Source organism: Xenopus laevis, chromosome 3S (assembly GCF_017654675.1).
Source record: "Xenopus laevis strain J_2021 chromosome 3S, Xenopus_laevis_v10.1, whole genome shotgun sequence".
NCBI lineage: Eukaryota > Metazoa > Chordata > Amphibia > Anura > Pipidae > Xenopus > Xenopus laevis.
Genome location: NC_054376.1, coordinates 47,181,449 through 47,207,533, shown reverse-complemented (window position 1 = coordinate 47,207,533; position 26,085 = coordinate 47,181,449). Strand labels below are relative to the sequence as shown.

The 26,085-nt window shown below is 38.4% G+C and overlaps 1 protein-coding gene across 1 annotated transcript in view; it reads left to right on the top strand.

Annotated features, from left to right (window-relative positions):
• The window catches only part of map1a.S (microtubule associated protein 1A S homeolog), an 83,583-nt gene extending 64,491 nt beyond the window's left edge, over positions 1–19,092 (top strand). The window contains exons 3-7 of the mRNA XM_018255367.2: positions 1,242–1,324; positions 2,252–2,392; positions 2,847–11,460; positions 16,879–17,111; positions 18,341–19,092. Of these exons, the coding sequence (XP_018110856.1) occupies positions 1,242–1,324; positions 2,252–2,392; positions 2,847–11,460; positions 16,879–17,111; positions 18,341–18,496 (9,227 nt within the window). The 3' untranslated portion in view covers positions 18,497–19,092. The remainder of the gene's footprint in view (positions 1–1,241; positions 1,325–2,251; positions 2,393–2,846; positions 11,461–16,878; positions 17,112–18,340) is intronic.
• Positions 19,093–26,085: the final 6,993 nt, after the last annotated feature.

The following is a 26,085-nucleotide window of genomic DNA, read 5'->3' as shown; positions in this document are numbered from 1 at the left end:
CTCCAACTTGCAGTACAGCAGTAAAGAGTGATTGAAGTTTATCAGAGCACAAGTCATATGACTTGGGGCAGCTGGGAAATTGACAAAATGTCTAGCCCCATGTCAGATTTCAAAATTGAATATAAAAAAATCTGTTTGCTCTTTTGAGAAATGGATTTCAGTGCAGAATTCTGCTGGAGCAGCACTATTAACTGATTCACTTTGAGAAAAATTTTTTTTTCCCATGACAGTATCCCTTTAACAACATTCTTGCACTATCCCCCCCCCCCCACTACTATATTGCATGGGAGATAATTTCAGCTATTCTCACCTACTCCCATGACAGTATCCCTTTAAGTGAATATGCCTTTTGCTATTCTTTAACTTATTGCCGTTTCTTTAAGGGTTTCCCAGAACAAGTAAATTGGCGACAAGCCCTGTAGCATCTACTTGGGGCCTTGGACGATGCACTTTCTAGGAATTCTTTCTCTTAAATTATAAAATTTGTTAGAAAAAGATTCAGAGGTCTGAAGTTACCAGTTTATTGTGCGGCATTGAAATGTTAACATTACAAAAGAATAAAATTATAATAATAATGTGGACGTGGCAGATTAGCTATATATATATATAGACCAGGGGCCCACTCTCAGTGCTATTATTCTAACTCTCCTTAATCAACCTCTATTCTCCTAGTCTCTTTACTTTACATATTATAATCTATTAATCCATCCATTTAGCTTCTTTGTTCTCATAGAAATACATAACCATGAAATAGGCCAAATGTTAAGAAGCAGGAGGGCCCACTGACACTTGGGGCCCACCGGGAGTTTTCTTGGTATCCTGGTTGGCCAATCCGACACTGATACGATCTATTAAAGCACACTTTCCATTAAGATGGAACCAATTATTTTTGCTGAGATCTGGCAAGTCATAAGGGAAAATATGGTAGTGAAATAATATGTATGGTTCATGAATAGTGGGCTTTATTGTTATTCACGCAACTGCTGTTATGTATCACTGGCTGGAAGAACTATGTGAATTACCACTTGAATTACAGTAATAGTTGAACTGGGCTCAATTTGATGCTGACAACAACACAAAATACCCGTATTCTTAATGAACATTCTGTATGGATACAATATAAATAAATTCACGTACCTGATGGAAATAATTATATCACTTATGGTGGTTCATTTGCAGCAATCTGGATATTCAACTGCTTCTCCTGGTGTTTGCCTGACTCTGTTTTCTTGCCTCCCCAGGACAAAGGACTCTTCAGCACCGCAGCAATGTCCTTGAGACAGTAGTACTGGTGAACCCCAATGCAGACAGCATTGTGCACGAGGTAATTTTATTCTATAGACATCTATGTCCTGCCAAAGAAATCCCAGCACTAAGGGCTGAATTCATAGATCTCAAACCCTGAGATACATTAATCTAACCAAAACAGGAAATAACTCCTCCTTTACATATAGGTTACATTTATTTTTTTGCATTTTAACATTTTAAGTCTTACCAGTCAGATTAGTAAAAGAACAGATCAGCGATGTTCTGCCCCTGACAGCAATCGTGCGATATCTATGTCCAACCAAAGCTAGTGACAGTCTTCCACTGAAAATCGTATGATCGGCAATACATGCAGAGATATTATCGGCAGCCGACAGAAATTTTCTAACCTGTCTGATCGACCAAACGACCGATCTACGCCGGACGAAAAATGTCGGGACTCTCCACACACAGTTCGATTTGTACGATGAGATCTTTGCGTCTATGGCCAGCTTAAGTCAAATCACTAACCATGTGGCTCAGGCTCAGGCCGGTGCATATCTTTTGTAAAAATCACAGCAGGAAAAAAAAAGACTAAAGTCGAGTTCAATCTCTAAACCGATTGATTTTGGTTTAGTGCTTGTATGCAGTGTTAATAAATATGTATGGGATCTATTATCTGGAAATCAATTATCAAGAAAGCTTTAAAATAAGGAGACTCCATTTTCTGTTTAAAAAATTACATTTTGCTTGCTTGTAATTAAGCTGTTTACAAAGTCTCTGCCATTTTTCATCCAAAACATGTTGCTGCTCTTTTACTTTAATTAGTGTATTCTTTACAATACAATATCAAGACAATATCTATACCATGGTTTTAAGTTATCTTAGGACATTTTTGGTGAGGAAGGACTGAAATAATTAATTGCATATAATTAACTATTATAGTACAGTTGTTTTAATAGTTTGTGCATTGTGCTGCTAATAGTCTTGTTCCCTGTACTCATAGGTACGCTCCTTGATAACAGGCTCTTCTGCACACAAACTTTTTATTCTGAGTGGCCAGAGCTCTGAGCAGGAAAGCGATTTGATCCTACAGACTGGGACTTTTACATATCAGAGATTTGAAGAGGTGTTCAGTGATCCAGAGGTTAGTTATACGCCATTCACTTTATACTTATATATATTCCAGCCTTTGCCACTCCAGCGGCTGTAACATTACAGCAATAAGCACAACTCCAGATAAAGTACAACCAGCAGCGTTTTAGGGGCTGCTGCTGTCTGAGGCAGCAGCACTGATACCACTCCCGCTCCACGCTTTCAACTTTTAGCGTCGGAAATTCAGCTCTTAAAGTTGCCAGAGGCAGCTTTTTGCCACCCCTGGTAACTGGCCGCTCCATGCCGCCTGAGGCAAGGTGAAAACTTTGCCTCAGGCGGCATGGAGCGGCCCTAAGTACAACAGCTAGTTGCCTATAAAAAAAAGTACAATACCTTAATAGAATAGTGTGTGTACTTTCTATAAGTTACATTTGTTTTATTGGACCTCTAAATCGTAATCTATATTAAGAGAACTCAAGGGTGTTCTTGTACCTCTTCTTCTCTAGGTTTGCCAACAACTGAGTAACACCGATCCTGAAATCAAGGCTTCTCTAACAGTGTCGTGCTTGGGAGAAGGAGACTGGTGCAATATTGGAAGTTCAGGTTTTCAAGATATCATTCATATAAAGCTCAACCCTGATCTTGCCTTGCCAGAGATGGATGGTATTTCAGAGTTTGCAGACTATGTTTCAGAGACAGTGGATGTTCCTTCTCCTTTTGATCTTTTGGAACCACCAAACTCTGGTGGCTTCTTGAAGTTGTCCAAGCCATGTTGTTATATATTTCCTGGTGGAAGAGGAGACTCTGCACTTTTTGCCGTTAACGGATTTAACATCTTAGTGGATGGAGGTTCTGAAAGAAAATCTTGCTTTTGGAAACTTGTGAGACACTTGGATCGCATAGACTCTATATTACTAACACACATTGGAGCAGATAATTTGCCTGGAATAAATGGACTTCTTCAGAGAAAGATTGCAGAACAAGATGAAGAGCAGTCTCAGGGTTCTACTACGTATAGTGACTGGATGAAGAATCAAATTTCTCCAGAACTTGGAGTTGTATTTTTTAATGTTCCTGACAAACTGAAAATGCCTGAATCTAGCACGAAGGTTAAAAGAAGTATTGAAGAGGCTTGTTTGACAATGCAGTACCTAAATAAGCTTGGTATGAAACCAGAACCTTTGTACAGGATAGTGAGCAACACTATTGAGCCTATAACATTGTTCCATAAAATGGGAGTTGGCAGATTAGATATGTACATTCTAAACCCTGTAAAAGATAGTAAGGAGATGCAGTTTTTAATGCAAAAATGGGCTGGTAATAGCAAAGCAAAGACTGGTATTATATTGGCAAATGGAAAAGAAGGTGAAATCTCGGTTCCATATTTGACATCCATTACAGCCCTTGTAGTTTGGTTACCAGCAAGTCCCACTGAAAAAATTGTCCGTGTTCTATTTCCAGGAAATGCTCCACAAAATAAAATTTTAGAAGGTCTAGAAAAGGTGAAGCATCTAGATTTCTTGAGATACCCAGTAGCAACCCAAAAAGATATTACTGCTGGTATTCCAACAACTGCTAAGCACACTAAAATCAAACAAAGGGTAGATAGCAAGGAAAGCCTTAAATCCACCCCACGACCAAGCACAGGAAAACTTAACAAAAAGGAGGATATATCAGAAGAGCTTGCAAAGGAAATTAAAACTATACCAGCCAAGGAGACAAAGCTCGAGAAAAAAACATCAAAAGAGTATACAGATAAGCCTACGGAAAAAGTTTTAAAGTTTGAAAAAGTAAAAACAGAGACAAGTGAATCTGTAAAGGCAGAAAAGAGAAAGCTTTTAAAAGAGAAAACTGGGAAAAAATACTCAAAGGACAAATTTTCAAAACTGGAGGAAAAAAAGGATAAAGAGAAAAAGGAAATTAAGAAGGAGAAAACAGATGCAAAGAAAGATATCTTAAAAAAAGAGGACAAAAAGGATACAAAAAAAGAGGAGAAGAAGAAAGAACTTAAGCCAGATGTTAAAAAGATGCTGAAACCTGATTTAAGACCATTTACTCCAGAAGTGAGAAAGACACTACACAAAGCAAAACTACCAAGCAAAATCAGAACAGAGAAAATAAAGAGCAAACCAGAGAAAGAAACAATGACATCAGAACAAAAATCAAAACAGCTGCAACTAATACAGAAACAACAACAGTTGACTCCTATGGCAGAACAAAGGTCAGCTATGTCATCTCCTGAAGATCTAACCAAAGATTTTGAGGAACTTAAGTATGAGGACAAACTAGATCAAATACAATATGGAGATGAAGATAAAAATATTTCAGAAATTGAGATTGCTGAACAAAGACATTTGGATGTACTGGTGGTACAAAGTCAGTTTAAAGAAGACATATCATTGAATGAAACAACATCAGATAAGAAGACTCCACTTGAGTCCCCTGATGAGGGTATAACCACAACAGATATGGAAGGAGAGTCACCTCATGAAGAAAAAATGGTATATCAAGCAGATGAGACAATGGAAATGGTTGATGAAGGTGCAGCAATGGAGGAACCCACAGACATTAATGAATATGAGGAAGAGGGCATACCAGAAAAAGTGTCTGAAACTATCCCAGCTATTGAAAAGCCTGCATTGGATAGAAACAGATTAGAGTCAATGCCAACATTGGACATTCAAGATCTGGAAGATAAAGAGAATGAGGTGGACGAGAAAGGAATCTTAGATAGAAAACAGAAAGAGGAGATAACAGAACCACGTGATGAATATTTTGGTAGCACAGTGGCAGAAGAAGAAAAAGAAGGAGAAAAATGTCTTGAGGTAGTAGAAAAAGCAGAAGTGGAAGATATGGAAGAATATGTTGAAGAAATTGGGGAGGAACTGAAATCTAAAGATGATGGGGAAGTGGAATGCTTAAATGAACAGGAAGAAAACATTTCACCTAATTCTAACATTCATATAATTAATCAAGAGACGGACTTGGTTTCAAAGAACTATGGAAATATAATTTCAAAGGACACTCCATGCTTGTCTGGTGCTGTAACATCAGGTACTACAGCAGATCACATTTCCTACATACAGGATGAAACAATGCCTGGGTATTCTGAGACAGAGCAGACTATTTCTGATGAAGAAATACATGATGAACAGGAAGAAAGGATACCTCACCTGCAATATGATGTGGGTAGTTATGATATTTCAGTCCCTGATCATCCTGGATCCTTTGAAGCTGTACATGGCATTAAAGCGATTTCATCCTGTGAAATAACAGCAAAGGGGTATGAACTGCAAGAACCTGAAATTGTGGTTTATCCTACAAATATTGTTGCAGCTCCTCTTGCAGAAGAGGAGCATATATCCTCAGCCACATCGATAACAGAATGTGATAAACTTTCCTCTTTTGCTACTTCTGTTGCAGAAGACCAGTCTGTTGCATCTATCACAGCTCTAAAAACAGAAGAAACCGGAAAAAGCTCTTTATTATTAGACACTGGCAACGCCATTCCCTCTTCTCATACTGAAGCAACTCAAGGTATAGAGTACCTGCCATCTGCAGGCACTATTTCTCCAACATCTTCTTTAGAAGAGGATAAATGCTTCAAATCACCACCTTCAGAAGATTTTCAGTCACTGTTACCTGCAGAAAAATACCAAATCCGCGATCAATACTCTGCAGAGGAAGTAGAAGAAACTCATCATTTTGAGATGACAACTGAAACACAGCATTACAGTTCACTATTATGTGAAGAGAAAGACAGTGAGATTTCATACACATTTAGCACAGACATAAACAAAACTCCAACACTAATTTCTGATGAATCAAAACACTTTATACAGGTAGATTCCAGCTTTGTTGATGGTGAAGAGAGATGTTTAAGCCCTGATGACAGTACTGTGAAGATGGCATCACCTACTCAGTCAGGTCCTACTAGCACAGGTCATACTCCTTTTCACCAGTCTCCTGTGGAGGACAGGTATGAATCAACCCAAGCAGAGTTATTTAAAGCTGCTGACATTCTATCACATGAAACAGAAGTAAATATTGTCTCTAAATCTGATTATGACAAATCTCCAGAAAATGCAGACCACCACTCTAGTGAAATAATCCAAAAAGGAGATCCAGCTGAGTCAATAAATGACATTTCTGAGGCAGGAGTTATCCTTCAAGCAAAAACCCCATTATTAATGGGCAATATAAAGGAAGATTATTTGGAAAAGGACTCAGTCATGACCAAAGATATTGCTATTTCTGAAGAAGCTGATATACTGCAGCAAACAAATGACCCTTTTTCTGAGAATGCAACATTTGGTAAGTCAGAAGATACAACCTACTCTGTTGGAACATATATACAGTTTGAACAATCACCAGAAGGCCTTACTGACAGTTTTCCCTCAGAACCCATTAAGATACAGAAAAAAACAGAGATGGATCTATTTCAGTCAGTGTTTACCAAAGAATTGCCTTGTGAAGATGCTAAATTGTCTTCTTATTTGGAGCAGAGTCCTATAAAATATGAAACCACAACAGACAGCCCCAGCCCAGATATTTTACTGGGAGACACCAAATCGTTGTCTTTCACAGAACAAGGAAAAGAGGACGATACATCTCTACAAATGTCTCTGATTGAACAAAGTCCCATCATAAACGAAACATGTTCAATAATGCCAGCAAAAGATGAATTTTTGGAAAATGAAAAATCACTGGACTTAATAAAGCAAACAAAAGATTACAAATGCTCATTTGATGATCTGTCGCCAGGATATGTGGATCCTTTACAGTCTGTAGACGAAGGCCTGACTCAAGATAAAAAACATTTAGAAAACTATGAAAAGCAGTCTCTGGGTGAAACACAGTCTCTGGATCATGCTCAGACTTTGTTTTCTACAGAATCTGGTATTCAGAAAGATATATCACCAGAACCCATTCCGGCAGTATATCCAACAGATACTATGGATTCTGATTTAAAAGAACAAATCCACCAAAAGGAAGACAAGTTTTTGGCCCTGTCCTCTTCTAGCCCAGATGATTCAGAATCTCTTTCTTTAGCTGACCAGAAATCTCCACCAGGGATTGGAGATAATAGTCATTCATTAACACCTTCAGGAATCGAAGAACAGTCAACTGACGTAGAAAATGTTTATATGAAGCAGATGTCACCTGAAAAAAGAGTTTGGTTTACAGAGAAGAATGAAGACATTGACAGAGGAAGGAAAGAAAGTATGCTACATTATACAGAACATGGAGAGTGTACTTTTCTTGATGAGGCACATGACTGGAATAGAGAATCAACCTTGAGATCTGATTTCTCAGATCAGTCAACTCCTGAAACAGAAGATACAAATATTCAAGTAACAGAATACATACATTTCCACAAAGACACTGAATATTCAAAAGAATCAATGGACATATCTGCTGACATTCTTAGTGAAAAACCCAAAACATTATGTCAAGACATAGTTTTACCCACAGATATAGTTTATGGTTCAGAAGAAACAGAAAAGAAATCCTATGTTGACACATCGTCACCCCCTGAAATTTCTTCTGGCAAGCTACCGACAGGCAGTGTTTCTGTATTTAATGAAGGCTTCTGTCTAGAGAGCTCACTTTCAAAAGCATCATTTGAAGAAGAGGAAATTAAAAAATCAATCACTGAAGAAACACAAAATTTAGCAGATGAACATGTATACTCTTATGACAAACCTATGCATGATATAACAGATCTCACTAGGGAAATTAGTACCAGTGATAAAAATGCTGACATGCAGACAGGAATGCAAACAGTGACATTTTTGCATAAATATAATGATTCTTTAGAAGCAGGTGTACATATTTTGACAAAGGAAGAAACTTGCACCTCTTCCTCACATGAACAGACTGAAGTTGTTTTTACTATTGATAAAGAAATTAAACATGAGCTCTATAAATCATCTACAAAGGAAACAGAACGAGAATATGTTGAAACTTCCTATACAGAAAGTAGTTCCTTATCTGGCTTCAACGCTGCCACTCATCTGGATGATGTAACAGAAATCATTTGTCCAAAACAAGACAAAAAATCCTCTCCAACTTCATTAAGCTACCCTGAAGAGACTAGTGGCAAAGAATCACACAGCCCTTGTCAGCTATACCCTCAAGAAAAGGACTTTTATGGGTCTTCAAAAAAGAGTGCAGCAGAAGAAAGAGAGCCAACTCCTTACCCAGGTGACAAAACATTTCAATATGCTGATATTTATGAAAAAATTGTTTCTGGAGTTAGCCATACTGAGAACATTATAGAAGAGGTAGAACCATTTAGTGCTGGCTACCTAGAAAAGGAAAACAGAGCTATATCAGCTTTAGATACACAGGAAGTTCAGGCTACTAATAAAGGACTACATCATCAAATGTATTCAAAAGAAGAAGAATCACAGCTGAAGTTCTCAAAGGAAAAGGAACTCTCTTCGCCTGTATCTCCAAAAGATATGGGTAGCATCACCACATTTGAATACACAGAAATGGAGAAAACTATTTCTGTAGATAAAGAAAAGGCTACCGATAAAACAAATATTTTCGATTTGCAAGAAATTCAAAGTACACAGAGTGGAATTATTTCCCAAACCCATGAAACTGAAGAAGAAAGCCAGTGTGTGGCATCATCATACCACAGTCCAGATCCAACATCAAAATCTCCAGTGGAGCATGATTTCCATGAGCCATCAACGTCCTACCTTCATGCATCACATCAAGATGATAACATCAGTTCAGCCAATCTAGACAGTGACATGAAAGAAGGGAAACGTTTTACTAAAGATACCTATTATGAGAAAACTGAGATAGAGGAAGAAAGTGCAAGTGACTCCGAATTAGAAAAAGGTGCAAAGGAAAAATCGGAGAAGGAAATATCTACTGATATGAAGACATTTGATGAGAAAGAAATACATGCTAATATTATAGAAAAAGAGAATTCCAAAGTATCCGATTGCATATTACATTCACAGCAAGATTATCCCGGTTTTAATTCAAACGTTCATGACCAAAGCAGCACTTCACAAATTAGCGGTGAAGTATCTGTAGGGTATTCCACTTTTGACAATACAGAGTATAATATCCATGAAAATGAACAAAATAAAATAGTTGGCGATATGGACTATACATATTGCCCATTTAGTGCACACATGGATTCTCCAGATGATACAGATGAACATCACTTGCATACAGATCACCAGGAATCACAAAGCTTTTCACATACAGAAGATACATTTTTAGAAAGCTGCATTCCTGGTCAAAGTGACAAGGGATCAAATGAATTAGAAACTGAGCTTCCAGCACCAAAATGGGAATATTTATCTGAGGCAGCATTTTCCGAAAAGGAAACCGACAATTTAGCATCTTCTGCTTTAGTGGAGCATTGCTTTGAATCATTGCCCTTCACTGGTATCAACAAATTAGGCACAGATTGTATGACTACATCAGATTTAGAAACAGGGCAACATGATGAATACCTACAAGTTTCTGAAAGGGCTTGTGAACTGGACTCCTCTCAGGACAAACCCTTGAGTTCATCTGATCACTCACCACTAAGTCTGATTGATGAGAAACTTTCATTACCTAAAATTCCTTATGAACAATATTCTGATCTAGATGCTCAAAAAGAGGAATCTCTGAGTATTTCGGCATCATCTTCTGAGGCTAGCACACCTATTCAAAAGGATATTGCTGAAGGTTTGTATTCACATATGGTTAGTTCTTACACAACAGACACAGAAGCAACTGTCAGAAGTCTGTGGGATGTATCTCCCCTTGTTCCTGCTGATTCCCCCAAACCCTGTTTGGCAGAAGAAAAAGATTCCGCAGGAGATCACAATTCTGCTTGTTCATATGATAAGGATGATAATACATTGCCATGCAGAATAGAATGTAAGAAACCAGCTTGCATGATGAAGTCTAGTATGAGTAATGAAATAAGCAGTGATGAAACAAATTCAGTGACAATGCCAACATACTCTAGTCTTGTGCCACCCTGTCAACAAGAAGAGATGTCCACAGCAAATGGTCCCACAGAAGTTAACACCAGCCCAGAGTTTTTTCAAAACATCCAATATAAAGTAGGTGAGAGTGTTTCAGCAGGAGTAATAAAAGAAGAAAAAACCTCACCAGATTCTGACAGAGATTCATCCCCTTGCTCTGAGGAAGATACAGAGAAACCAAACCGACCATCTTCTCTTATGTCCCCAGAACATACATTTGTGTCTTACTATCCAGACTCACAAAAGTCTGAGAGAACAGAAGATCATGGTGATGCCTCTTATGAGTTTGAGCCCCGGTTAGGATCATCAAGTGAATATGAGCACATGTTGTCATCATCTGAATATTTACACAAGAAAGGAGAACTTTCTCCTTCTTTCATCAACCCAAGTCCTCTTGACTTTTCAGATGACAGTGATCTCTCACAAGATGAAGGCCATCCTTCAGTTAAAGGTAGGACACATCATGCAAATGCAAATGTATGCCATATTCAAGGCACAACAGCTGATGAAACACCACCTACATCTGACTCAGGAACCTCTCAGTCCGATTCTGATGTTCCACCAGAAACTGAAGAGTGTCCCTCCATAACTGCTGATGCCGCAATGGATTCGGATGAAGATGCAGATTTTCTTCCAGTGGATAAAGCAATGGGGAATTCACACCACAGCAATACAAGGCAAAGTCATGATCCTCATCCTGCTCCAATGATGGATCCTCATCCTCACCCTCCTCATCCGGATGTTTGCATGGTAGACCCAGAAGTGTTAGTTAATGAATTAAACCTCAGCAAAGGTGAAAAGGTGCTCAAAAAAGATCTCAAAGAGAAAAACAAAGGGGTCAGAAAACCATTAACAAAAGTCAAATCTACTTCTCCTGCTAGGAAAGCAGACTATAAACATCCCTCAACACTCTCTAAACAAACATCCAGGGACCCAACTGATAAATCTAAAAAAACTACAACTATAAGGAAAGACAAGGATACTACTGAGAAATTGCAGAAACCAAGAAGTCCATTGCAGACACATTTTTCTAGAGGGGAAGAAAAAGAAGAGGTCTCTAAAGGCAGTAATACTAACAAGATGTTTAATGGCATCAAGTCAGGTACAGGTAAGTCCATACTCTACTTCTGCTGTATAAGTGCAATTTATGACACACATGCAATTGTGAAGTGCGCAAAAATTTAGCCCATCTATTTTTGACACAGAATAAATGCAATGTGGAATTTTTTAATTTTAATGTGCAATTTTTCAAATGGGCGTTCATGCTCAGTGCTGCTGCTGAGGTGAGTTGCACTCTAACACTCCATTGAAACTGTTTGTGTTTGACTGCACTTATCAGATGAACACATTTAGAAGAATTTAAACATTTGTCTGCTGTGATAAATGTGTAAGTTTGTTAAGTTAACATTTTGCTGATGAGTAAGAAAAAGTGTCATAAATGCAAAGGAAGAGAGAACTGCTGGGAGTATTGAAAAACTTCAATGTAAAAATGCACCATCTAAAAGCTGACTAATTCATGTAGAAATCAATGGAAGTTGTTCTTGGCAACATTTAAGTCGTTTAAAAAAAATTATTAATTAACCCTCGATATTCGACCCTCGAAGTATAATCCTCCGACTTCGATTATCGAAGTAAAAATCGTTCGATCGAACTATTAAATTTTAATAATAACTATAAAATTTTAATTGATTGATCAAACGATTTTTCTTCGAGGGGGGAGGTCCCAATAGGCTAACATTGTAGCTCGGTAGGTTTAAAGTGGCGAAGTTTGTAGTCTAAGTTTTTTTTAAAGATACAGTACTTCGACTATCGAATGGTCGAATAGTTAAACGATTTTTAGTTTGAATCGTTTGAATCAAAGTCGTAGTCGAAGGTCAAAGTAGCCTATTCGATGGTCGAAGTACCCAAAAAAACCTTCGAAATTCGAAGTTTTTTATATTCAAATCCTTCAGTCGAGCTTAGTGAATGTGCCCCTTAGTAGACCCATTGAAAATGATAAGCTGGATACAAATTGGGGTTTTGATTTTGGTATGTTTGAGTTTATTCACATTTTTTAAATAAACTCTAAAATTCAAATATGTGAAACTTGGTATATAAGCTTCCCAGTCTGAAGAGACATTTTGGGACAGATTTATCAAAGGTCGAGGTACATTTTTGAATGAAAAAAATTCGAATTTCTAGCTATTTTTTGTGTACTTGGAATAGTCCAAATTCAATTTGAATTTGCAAAAAATTCGAAAACACGAATATCGAAATTTATTATGTAAAATTCAGCTTCGACCATTCGGTATCTAAAACCTGCCGCATTGCTGTTTTAGCCTATGGTGGACCTCCTAGAACCTATTTGGAGTCAATTGGTGGACTTTGAAAAATCAAATTCGATCGAATGTGCTATTCCTTCGATTTGTACGATACGATTTTGACCGAATACGGACCTATTCGACCAAAAAAAACTTTGACTTAATTTTGGTTGGTCTTTTTGAATTCAAATTTCGAATTTTTTTCAATTCTGAATTTGACCCTTGATAAATCTGCCCCTTTGTATACTGTATGGGGCCGATTTATCAAGGATCTAATTGAAAATTTTAATTTTTCGAATTCTGAGATTATTTTAGTGCAAAGTGAAGCATTCTGAAATCAGAAGGTATTTACTTGTCTCATACCATACACACAGCACTGCCTAGATACCAAAAATTAGAGTTTTGATACTCCCATAAGGCATCATGGGTGGAGACTCCTTTATTTTAGTGTAATTCGACTAGGCAATAGCCCAAATTCGATTTGAGTTTAAAAAAAATTGAAATTCAAAATTTATCATGTACTGTCCCTTTTAGAATTTGAAGTTGACTATTCACCATCTAAAACCTTCCAAAATTATGTTTTAGCCTATGGGGAACCTCCTACAATCAATTTGGAGTTGTTTGAGTTGTTTGGTGGACTTTTAAAAAAAAAAAGTTGTTTTTGATTCGAGTTTGCAGTCCGATCCTATTCACCTGAATTTTAAATTTTTTGAATTTCTGAATTTTTTGAATTTTTTAAATAAATTTCGATTGGTTGTTTGTTTTTTTCAGAATTTCAAGTTTGTGGGAGTTTTTAGAAACTCTCATAAAATCGAAATTTGACCCTTAATAAATCTGCCCCTATGTGTGTGTACAGCAAAAAAAACTCATAAAATCAAATTTGACCCTTAATAAATCTGCCCCTATTTGTGTGTACAGCAAAAAATACAGCTTTCACAGGCCATGAGCAGAATCAGTCTCTGTTGCATATTTTCAGCAAGTGTTTTATTGCAACAACCATATGTAGATAGCCTGTGGTATACATATATAAATAAATGCATAGATATATAAATGTATGTATATATAAACACCCAAAAGCACACACACACATATTGCAGAAAGTCAGCAAACGTCAATACATTTGACGGAGAACTAAAGCTTAACTAAAGAAGTAGCTAGAAATGTTGTACATTATGTTTTGGGCTTCTGTACCAGTCCAAGGCAACCACAGCCCTTTAGCAGTAAAGATCTGTTTCTCCAAAGATGCCCCAGTAGCTCCCCATCTTCTTGTCTACTGATTCACTGCACATGCTCTGTGCTGCTGTCACTTATTGAGCTTAGGGACCAACTCACACTATACAGTACACATAGAATTGAAATATTACAATATAAGGCTGGATAATAATTAATACAGAGAATTACTATATGGCAAATATAGCATGAGCTGAGCATGTGAGTGTCGCAGACACTTTCCAAGATGGTGACCCTCTGTGACAAGTTTGAAGTCCTGGATCATTTCTGCTATTGAGAAGCTAAAACTTCAGGCTGGTGCAATTAGTTCATTATATAAAATATGAGATTTTTAGCCACATTAATTTTTAGGGTTTAGTTCTCCTTTAAGGATCTGCATTGGGACATCTGTATTGAAGTATATGTCTTCTACCAGTCCAACAAAGAAATCTACTCCCCACAGTAAAATTCATCTTATATTTGACAGAAAGTTATCAAGAAAAAACTAGTCAAATCTGACCCTAACGTAAAATTTTTCTCAATATTTTAAAAATAACAAATGTGACCGAACTCCCAACCACGATTTGGTTTAATTTACTAAAACAAATTGTACGTGCAGGAAAAGTAGCAACAAAATCATGCAACAATTCGAATTGTGCAACTTTTTTGAATTGTCACCCAAAAACCTCAAATTTTTCTAGTTTTCAAATGAAAACCGTCACAAAACCCTCGAAACTCGTGAAGGTAAAAAAACATCTTCCAATTGTAAAAGGGACATCTGCCATTGACTTTTACATGACTTCGACAGGTTGTTTTTTTTTTTTCGAGTATTTTTGTATTTGGATTTTTAGCAGCCTTAGAGCATAATAAATCTTGGAAAAAAATTTTCCCATCTAAAAATTTGGATTTTTCCCCTTAAAAACTCGACCAGAAAAATTTTAGGCTTAATAAATAATCCCCTAATGTTTAATATCATGAATGGGGGTGATAATTCCACACTGTCTTTTCCCCAGGGTCAGGGTGTTAAAGGAAACATAGGAAGGCAGGTTATATGACAGATGAGAATAACACTAGTAAATGTGTGTAATGTTAGATTAAATACTAAAAAAAATCCTTCTATGAATTGACAAGAGTCACAATTTACAGTTAACAGGAAGAACATAAAAATATTCTTCACTTAGGGCTCCATGAGGCAGGAATCCATGGCAAATGCCCTACTGGTTTGTCCTAAATCCAAGGTGTTTGTGGGTATGGATGAATGTAAATACATCAGAATGGACCAGCAATATGAAAGTCAATTCGACTAGATCAGGGGTGTCCAAACTTTTGGATTCCCTGGGCCACATTGGAAAAAGAAAAATTGTCTGGGGCCACACATGAAATACAAAAACACTTTTGATTTGTAAAAGTAAAGAAAATACACAGAAAAGAAATACAATAGCAGTTGGAAAAACAGATGGAGCTATACACTGGAATATGGGACACCTGGATATTAAACAGACTTATTATATTATTATTATTATTACTAACTGGACAATGGGCAGAGTCTCCCTACTCCATAGGTCACCACATTGTTACAACCTGGCATAGTAAGCCTGTTCCTAACAAGACGACAGACTGAGGTGGTTAATGTGTCTGGACTTAGAGAGCACAAAGTGTTATTTCACTCTCTTGTTTTCTCCTATTTCCATACCTTTATTTCTTAATTTCTTTCTGTTTTCCCCCTTCCCTTCCTTTTGTCTCTCCTTCTACATATTATGTGAAGCAAATATATGTAATTTATGTTTTTGCAATGCATAAAAAAGGAAAGTGAAGAGCGCAAGTCAGACATGCACACTACCAGAGCACAACATGAACATCAAACTGAATTGCCAATGTAAGGTACCAAGTAGTGACAGCGGGTGGGCCCATTAGGTCCGGGCAGCCCCGCCATCAGAAATCGCAGGGCCCCATACAAAACAAATTCCTGGGCCCCCTGGGCTACGCCCACCACAAGCCCCATCTACAGGTCCGCCCTCCCTACCCCACAGGTCCACCCCCCACCACACACTAAAAAAAACCCACATGTTAATAAAAAAATATTGGTGGCTAGGACCCCACATGGGGAAAAAATGGTGGCCAGGCCCCCCCCATGTTATAAGAAAATTGGTGGCCAGGGCCCCCCTTAAACGTCCATGTAAAAAACTTGCCCCCCCAGAAGTTTAAAAAAAAATTGGTGCCCAGGGCCCCACCACACAACAGGGACCACAAAGGGTTACCTTTAGGGGGGCCCTGCCATGTTACACTTACTTGATTAGTGTGGCCCACCTGCTGTCAGTGAGCTGCCAACTACAAAAGGGAGGAGGGGAGCACAGGTGGCTGCATCTTCTTCCAGTGACAGCATTTTCTTCCCTTATTGGTCGAGTCCTGGTAAAGCTGCATGGTGATTGGATGAGCTGGAGGAGAAGGTCAAACCTCAGCTATCCAATCCCTGAGCAGCTCAACTGGGACTTAAACTCAGTGACCAATAAGGGGAAGTAATGGACAGAAGATACCTCCCCTTGTGCTTCTGCCCTGCCTTCCTGAAGTCAGCAGCTCTCAGAAAGCAGAGGGGCCTGGCTAATCATGAAAGTGTGGCTGGGCCCCCCTTACCCTCAGGGCCCCCTACAACTCTCCTCCCTGATGGCTGCCCTGGGTCCGGGGGGGGCATATCCTTTGCGACATGACGTTTCCTTGGGAACTGATCGTTTGAAGCTGGGCCGCATTCATATCCATCCTGGGCCGCAGTTTGGACACCCCTGGACTAGATGGTTACTGACGCATGGTACACATGTAAATCTTATCTAAAATGAGGAATATAGTAATAACAATACATTGATGCAAGATCTCGACCACAACAACACCCTGTTAAACATATTAGGAGAATGGCAAAAACACTGTAATAAGTAAATAATTAGCAAACTGCTTATTGGCAGCTAAGAATATACTTTCCATGCTTCTTGCCATGTCCAGTAATCGTCTGACTGTAAACTTTTCAGGTCTAAGCGGCTCCAAGGCAAGTTCCACAGTTCCACCTGGGCCACCAGTCTACGTTGACTTGGCGTATATTCCTTACCACTGCAGCGAGAAGAACACAGATTTAGAGTTCTTTAAGAGAGTTCGCTCTGCGTATTACGTTGTAAGTGGTAATGATCCAGGTAACGGAGAGCCCAATCGAGCTGTGTTGGATGCACTCCTGGAAGGAAAATCACAGTGGGGAGAGAATCTTCAGGTTAGTCTTGCATTTTCTGTACAGTATGTTCTGCATGCATTTACAGTGTGGGAATGTTTACGGCAAGTGAGTCACATGGGGCAGGTAGGGGGATGCTGGGAGATATCGTTTTCTAATACCTGGAGTGTTCTGGTGTTTTTCCAATTTGTTTTTTTTTCTATTAATAATATTCACATGAATAAAAATGGCCTCCTCTCATCGCTGGCAATAGGAATCACATCTAGCACAGGTTATTTTAAAGGGATCCTGTCATCAGAAAAGATGTTTTTTTCAAAAAGCATCAGTTAATAGTGCTGCTCCAGCAGAATTCTGCACTGAAATCCATTTCTCAAAAGAGCAAACAGATTTTTTTATATTCAATTTTGAAATCTGACACAGGGCTAGACATTTTGTCAATTTCCCAGCTTCCCCATGTCATGTGACTTGTGCCTGCACTTTAGGAGAGAAATGCTTTCTGGCAGGCTGCTGTTTTTCCTTCTCAATGTAACTGAATGTGTCTCAGTGGGACATGGGTTTTTACTATTGAGTGTTGTTCTTAGATCTACCAGGCAGCTGTTATCTTGTGTTAGGGAGCTGCTATCTGGTTACCTTCCCATTGTTCTTTTGTTTGGCTGCTGGGGGGGAAAAGGGAGGGGGTGATATCACTCCAACTTGCAGTACAGCAGTAAAGAGTGATTGAAGTTTATCAGAGCACAAGTCACATGACTTTGGGCAGCTGGGAAATTGACAATATGTCTAGCCCCATGTCAGATTTCAAAATTGAATATAAAAAAATCTGTTTGCTCATTTGAGAAATGGATTTCAGTGCAGAATTCTGCTGGAGCAGCACTATTAACTGATTCATTTTGAAAAAAAAATTTTTTTCCCATGACAGTATCCCTTTAACAACATTCTTGCACTATCCCTCCCCCCACTACTATATTGCATGGGAGATAATTTCAGCTACTCTCAGCTACAAAATGCACCAGTGTATTTTCAGGAGACAATGCTGCTGAAGTAGATCGTTTTGACGTTTCAATGTGAATTTCCATTGCCAGCAGTGTAATGCATTAGGGTTAGACTTTGGCACAACAATTTTGTCAGGGCAAAAACACTAAAGGCAAATGCCCCTCAAAAAAAGAATTACAAAATATCTGTACTCATGTTAGCAGCAGGAATGCAACAAATAACAGCGGTTGAATTGCACTATTCTACACGTCTTACTGCAACACTCTGTATTTCTTATTCAGGTGACTCTAATACCAACGCATGATACAGAGGCGACCAGGGAATGGTACCAACAAACTCACGAGAAACAGCAAGAGCTTAATATTATGGTCCTGGCAAGCAGTAGCACTGTAGTGATGCAAGATGAATCTTTCCCAGCATGCAAGATTGAATTCTGAGCTTGATAACTGCCAATCATGTATCTCAATGTCCATCACGTCTAGGTTTGTGTACATGGGCCGCTCAGCCCCCCGCTAGAACTGGACTGTAGTAAGCATACGGCCTGCTTTCTCTCTGCATCGTTCCTTTGACACTCACATCCATGTTGGCAGTTTGGAGAAGACAGGCAGTCTTACTTTACATGTGCTTATGCTGGAATTTCAGAGCATCTGAATTATGTTAAATTTACACAATTCATTTTGCATTGTTTCTAAGGGTATTTTTTGTGTAACGGTTGATATTTAAAGGCAGCACATCTACGTTTCAGTGTCTTATGCCCTGCGCTATTCAGCAGGAAAATAACACTTTACTGTGGCATAGGTTAAATGTAAAATATTTGTGTATTGTTGATCAACTGCAAAATAGTAGGCTGCATATAGCTGGGTCTCCTCCCAGCCAGACACAATACTTAGACAGGAATATGGGTACCATGTTTTCTCTCATGGTTAGTGTGCTTTGATATAGATCACCAGGTAGCTTACTGGTGCTGTAAATATATAGCTTACATTTTTAACCTGCTAATGTAAACTTGAACTTGTAGATCACAGACCGCCGATAAAAGCTTAAAACACACTGAATGTCTGTAGCGTGATAGCAAAATACCAATACAGGTGAGATTACAAAAGATTCAAAAATGGAACCTTCTTTTTTCTGCAAACAAACCAAATGGTGAAACAGAAGGACATGTCTGCTTAGGAGAGAAACTTTTTTTGTGGAGCTTTATTTATAGATTTCTGTTGTAGGGGTTTTGACAAGAATGTACCATGTGTGAAACTGCTTGCAGCTTTCCCTATGCCCCACACGTCTGTGTGTCTGTCGTGCATTAGGTGTCCAGTCAGAAACACAGACACATTTATTCTTAAGGAGGGTGCAGGCAGCTTGGAAAAGAGCATGGCTATGTTTTGGGACCAAGCAACCCAAGCATAGCATTATTTACTTGTGGGGGCACATTTACTAAGGGTCTTATATCGAGGGTTAATAAACCCTTGAATTCGACCCTCGAAGTAAAATCCTACGAATTCAAATATCGAATTCAGAGGATTTACCGCAAATCCAACGATCGAACGATCGAAGGAAAACTTGAAATGATGAAATCCTTAGAATCGAACGATTCGAAGGATTTTAGTCCATTGATCGAAAGACTTTCCTTCGAGCAAAAAAACCTTAGAAAGGTAATGGGGAAGGTCCCCATAGGCTAACATTGTACCTCGGTAGGTTTAAACTACCGAAGTAGGTAGTCAAATTTTTTTTAAAGATACAGTACTTCGACTAGCGAATGGTCGATTAGTCTAACGATTTTTAGTTCGAATCGAAGGTCGTAGTAGCCTATTCGATGGTCGAAGTACCCAAAAAATATTTTGAAATTCAAAGTTTTTTTACTTTGAATCCTTCACTCGAGCTTAGTAAATGTGCCCCTAAGTATCATTAACCCATAGGCGTGTTTTGCCTTTGGTGATATGATGACACACATACAAATACATTGGTTAAATACATTGGGTGGAACCTATGAAATGAGAACATATGGACAACCATACCCAATGAACATTCAATAAAGGCCAATTGATGTCTTTAGCAAAATACACCTTGGTATGCACAAAGAACTCCTTTCCTTCCTCGACTCCAGATTCCAAATACACTTATATCTGATATCAGGAATTGAATTGTAAAACCCATTCACAATTGGGAAGTTAACTGGGCAACAATGTGTACTGTTTAACTAAATATCACATCCATGTGTACATCCCATGGTAAACCATCTAAGGGAAATATAACACACAATAGTGCACGTCAAAGACCTTGCATGGTTCTAACAGGGAAGGTCGATAGCAGTTTATTTAGCTCCATCAACTAACAGATCCATAGAAAGTCTGTCCAGCATTTATATGAAGCAGAAGTTCCTAGCACTGTACTGTGTTCCCATGGAGTAAGGCAACACCAGTAATAATAAAACTTCTCTTGCCCTGAAGCTTCTTATACTCCATCTTCACCTCTGTTATTATTGGCTTAATTTGTGTTGAAACCCTGGTCAACAAATGGACCATAGTAATGACTCATGGGCATCCCTTTATTATAACAAAGGCTGCAACAATATGAAAAACCAGAGTACAGTGCATGTTATTGTGTATGTTACTGTAAGCCAGGGATGTCCAACCTGCACCCTCCAGCTTTTGTTTTCCCAGTCTCACTAGAGGTTGGGCCAAGACTTGACAGGCCTCACGTAGACTAATGTAGGCTACTGCAGTACCAGTTACGCCAGAGATGTGATTGTTTACCTGACAAAGCTGCTACACACAAACGTAACCAATCTTGTTTTGTTTTTTTAACATAGTTATTCTTTAATGCTGTAAGGAACATCCTTGCACAATAAAGATTGTTAAGAAGATGTTTATATATCAGTTGTGTATTTTGCTATCTAATTTATATATTTATTTATTGTTGAGAGGCTTAGCTACAGTACTTTCAGAGGCCTTACAATAAGCAGTGTTATATATATTGTAGTTCGTTTTTATCATAATGTGTGTTATAGAGTTAACAAATTAATGAACCATCGCTATACTAATCCTAAAAATAAGCCGGTTTTATTTAAGGTACCACTTAGAATACCGGATGCTGAAATGCAGCACAGACAGTTTCCCTATTCCAATTTCTGTTGGTCTGGTAGACAATTAATTTTCTACATTGTGTTTAGAGCCCGTACCCCACCTGACAAAACAGCAGAAAGAGGAAAATAATGGCATTTAGTGGCCCCAGCATATTGTATGTGATGGATCGGAATCTGTAGAAGGTTTTCAGAGCGCAGATCTACCTTCAAGGAAATAAGTTGGGGTTGAGCACTAGGGTCTCTGAAAATTTTTGGAAGACCCTTGCAATTTTGCACACAGAAAAAAAAAATAATGCTTCAGTTCCTGCTTCAAAGCCCTTTATGTCTTCAAACAAGCAATTCTTTTAAACCTCATTTTACCCAATGCCGACCCTTGAATAATAAGTCAGCCCCAAGTGTTACAAGCGAAAGATATCTTGTGTTGATATTTAGCCAACAGAACAAATAGGAAAGTATCGGCATCAAAATAACCTTTGCTTAGGCGCTGCCCAAGCCTAAATACTCAACAAGAAGTGCCTAGAATGTGTTTTTATTGGGTGCCCCTGCACAAATTAACAATACTAAGTGTCCCTTTTTCTACAATACCAAATGCAAAGGGGTGTTATATGAGGTCAATTGAAAAATGACGTTAAAACTGCTATAATTCAGTATATGGCCGTTGAGTGTTTGTAGATGATTGCTTCAAGATGTACAATGTGGTTTTGAATTAACAAGTGAATGTCTCTGTGTTGCACGCTTACTTTTATCTTCCCCCAAAGCCTCCCAAATGTCAAGTGATACTGCACATCATACGAGGACTGCCGTGTGTGTTAATGTACTGGAATTCTATGTTTGAATTTATGTTGATGCAGCTACTGTAACTTGAAGGCAATGATGCACGAGTGACCCGTCCATGTCAGTAATGTTCTATTGAATTGCGTGGTTTTCCTCCATGTTTGATTTTCAGGCCCCGAATAGTTGCTGCAATGCTTGTGGCCCAAAGCCAGTTATATCTTTCTCTCTCTCTCTCTATATATATATATAAATATATATATATATTTGTGCCTGCATAATAAGTGCACCCTAAAGATAGGGGCCCAGCTGGAGCCTGCCAGTGCACATCCATGTCCCGTGCTCACGGCCATAAAGAATGGCTAGGTACAGGAATAGCTAATGCACTAAAATCAGCTATGAATGTTTTTATTACTTTTTAAACTTGAATGGTGAAACGAAGGCAACAACAACATAAAAACTCTATGACCACGGTCGCTCTGACCAATAACCTTGACTTGAACATGACACAGCTGAATGGACATAAGAAGTATGGCGACGAAGTTCTGCAGAGGAATGTATACCCACTTACACTGACACTCTCTGTATTAAGTCTGTGCATTACCGTCTTATCTCAGTTCCCGTCCTAGCAAAATCTTTGCAGATTGAAACAAAATAATGCAAAACGTATAAGAATCGACCAAATAGTTTCTGATTGCTGCCTTCTGCTTTGTTCTAGACCTTTTGTAGAGCTAAATGGACGCTCTGTTGGGCTGGTACTCCTTGCCTCTGCCTTGCAGTACCCGGGAGAATACAGACACTGTAGAATTTGCAGAACGATAATGTGATCTTTGTCATTTGTCATTTTTTAAGCCTACAATTCCTGCCAGGCTTGACCCACTCCCGGGCATATCACAAAACACAACACAGATTATCGGTACACCCATGGCTACCATAGAGCATAGCATTTAGGTGATAGAGAACTATAGCAAACGTTTAAAAAAAAAAAAACAGCTGTTGCTTGTTTCTGCATGTGGACTAAAATGAGTTATACTCATGTATGTAATACTTAGGAGAAACTAACAAAAAATACTTATTTTACGAAAAAAAAATAAGAAAGTGAAAATGTCTTAATTGTATTGAAAATTTGCAAACTGTACTCCTGCTGGCTTCTTTCTATACTGGATGTTGTATAAACAAAAGCCTTGTTTTTCTCATTCTGTCCTTCAGATGAACAACCCAGTCCCACTACGTCTCCCAGGGGCATGTTGGAATTTGTAGTTCAGCGGGTTGGGCACCCTTGCTTTTTCTTATTCTGTTCTGCAGCTTTTAGAACAACCTCTGTCGTCTGTTCCTTTCTGTTTTCTGTTACTTTAAACGACCCCCTTTCTTTGTGTGCAATATTCTGTACTTCTGAATTACTGTAAATGGAATCCGCCTGAAACACTTACAATAAAATGACATTAATAGACCAAATTGATCAACGGGGTTTTGTTTCTCTTAAGAAAATCACAGTGAATTATTTTTGAAAAGCAGGAAAACTTGTATACGTTTTATCTGAATTCATTGAAATTTGAGTTAATTGCACTCTCGGGCATACATATTAAATCAGTATTTCTTCCTTTAGCTTAAATAAGTTCTTATAATAAGAATTCAATGTTTTCAATGGGTGAGTGGTAAAACTGGTGTTTCCCATAAAGAACAAGACACTCTCATAGAGTAATATCCTACAGGTATAGGATCCATTATCCAGAAACCCATTATCCAGAAAGCTCCAAATTATGGAAAGGCCATCTCCCATAGACATTTCATCCAAATAATCCAATTTTTTTTAAATTATTTCCTTTTTCTCTATAATAATAAAACAGTAGCTTGTACTTCATCCAAACCAAGATATAATTCATCCTTATTGGAAGCAAAACCAGCCTATTGGAATTATTTCATGTTTTCATTAGGGATGCACCAATCCATGATTCGGTTTGGGATTCAGCCTTTTTCAGCAGGATTTGGATTCAGCCCAATCCTTCTGCCCGGCCGAACCGAATCCGAATTCTAATTTGCATATGCAAATTAGGGGCAGGGAGGGAGATCGCGTGACTTTTTGTCACAAAACAAAGAAGTAAAAAATGTTTTCCCCTTCCCACTACTAATTTGCATATTAGGATTCGGATTCATTTCGGCATTCGGCTGAATCTTTCACGATGGATTTGGGGGTTCGGCCGAATCCAAAATAGTGGATTCAGTGCATCCCTAGTTTTCATTATTTTCTAGTATACATAAGGCATGAAGATCCAAATTATGGAAAGATCTTTTATCGGGAAAAACCCAGGTCCCAAGCATTCTGCATAACAGGTCCCAAACCTTTACTGGGATTTATACAGTGTTGAATACAGAGCAAGAAGTATTGCGTTCAAGGGAATCATTGTTTTCCCCCTACAAAACTATCAATACAATGTATAAAACTATCAATGCTAATGTATAAAAATAGATTTGAAATTGAGGGATGGAAGTTTGTGGTGCAGCCTATCATATTGTACTTGTAATGGCTGCGGTGGCTTACTCACTAGCGGAGCAAAATGAGTATTATGGAAAAGAGCAGGCAGTTGTTCCTCCTGTTTGATCCATTTTGCAGGACAATAACATTCTAAGTAAAATTAAAAACTCTTAAGTTGCAGCGCTTGGTGATTTACTTGAAGTATTAAAAATAAGTAAGCCCCTATTCCTTAGTGCAACATCTCTGCACTAATCCTTCTCCATTCATGATTTTTAAAAATGCATCGTTCCTAGGTTCCTGCTTTGATTAGTAGGATATACATGGTCTTATGTTAATTGAGTTAGGGGTAAGTCTGTCGTCAGGGAGAATCTATGACAGCAGTTACTGTATAAGTCAATTGTTTCTGCTCTTACAGGAACAGTTCAGTATAAAAATAAAAACTGGGTAAATAGATAGGCTGTGCAAAATAATATTTTCTAATATAGTTAGTTATCCAAAATGTAATGTATAAAGGCTGGAGTGAGTGGACGTCTAACATAATAGCCAGAACACTACTTCCTGCTTCACAGCTCTCTCGGTTTCCACTGATTGGTTACCAGCCAGTAACCAATCAGTGACTTGAGGGGGGGCATATGGGTCATAACTGTTGCTTTTGAATCTGAGCTGAATGCTGAGGATCAATTGCAAACTCACTGAACAGTTATGTCCCATGTGGCCCCCCTTAAAGTCGCTGACTAACCAAGAGTTATAGAGCTGAAAAGCAGGAAGTAGTGTTCAGGCTATTATGTTAGACTTCTAGTCACTCCAGCCTCTATACATGACATTTTTGGCTAACTAACTATATTAGAAACATTTTTTTATTTTGCACAGCCTATCTATTTACCTAATTTTTATTTTTCCACTGAAGTGTTCCTTTAAGTCAATCATTGGAAACGCTCAGTTTCTCTATCCAGCTATTTAGCAGAAGGCAGCATGCAAACTTACAAAATAGTCACAAATGGACATTCCCTGTATCCGAATATAAACTGTTTTGTGACAGCGAGAGTATGGAATGAGAAGCTTCGCACTGGCTTGTTTTAAAGCTTGTGAATTGCTGTAATGTGTAATGATAACAATAGCTGCCCCATTCTTCAAGATGTTTCCAGCCCCTGTAAAAGCTTTGGGCATGACCTGCACAGTGTGCACATTCCAGTCTGCCTCCTTTTGTCACACAGCTCGGCATTATTAGATTCTCTAAATGTTCGCTTGAGAGTGGGAGTAAGTCAAAATAAGTCATCATTACAGGCCTCCAGAAGGCAGGAGAGAAGAAGGAATAGGAGAAACTTAGCTTGAGGTTTTTTTTCTAGGTGAACAATAAAAGATTAGCCTGTGAAGCTTCCTTTCCATACTGTATGTGGCAGATTCAGTTTAAAGGTCTAGTACAGCCCTACCGCTCATTTCTTCTAACCGTGCATGGTGATTTCTAGTACTAGAAAAGGCTAGTCTAAAATTCTAGGCCATGGGATAGCAATTCATTATAATAGAATAGTATATTGGGAGTCATGGGATTAAATGAATCTTGTGAGCAACTTGTTCTCCAGCAACACAATAGAACTTACAATTGCATTTTGTAAATTTTTCAAGACATAAAGCACTGTCTCAATGGCTGCTTTGCACTGACTTGTATTATTATGTATCTCCAACACATGTAGTCGCAATGCTTT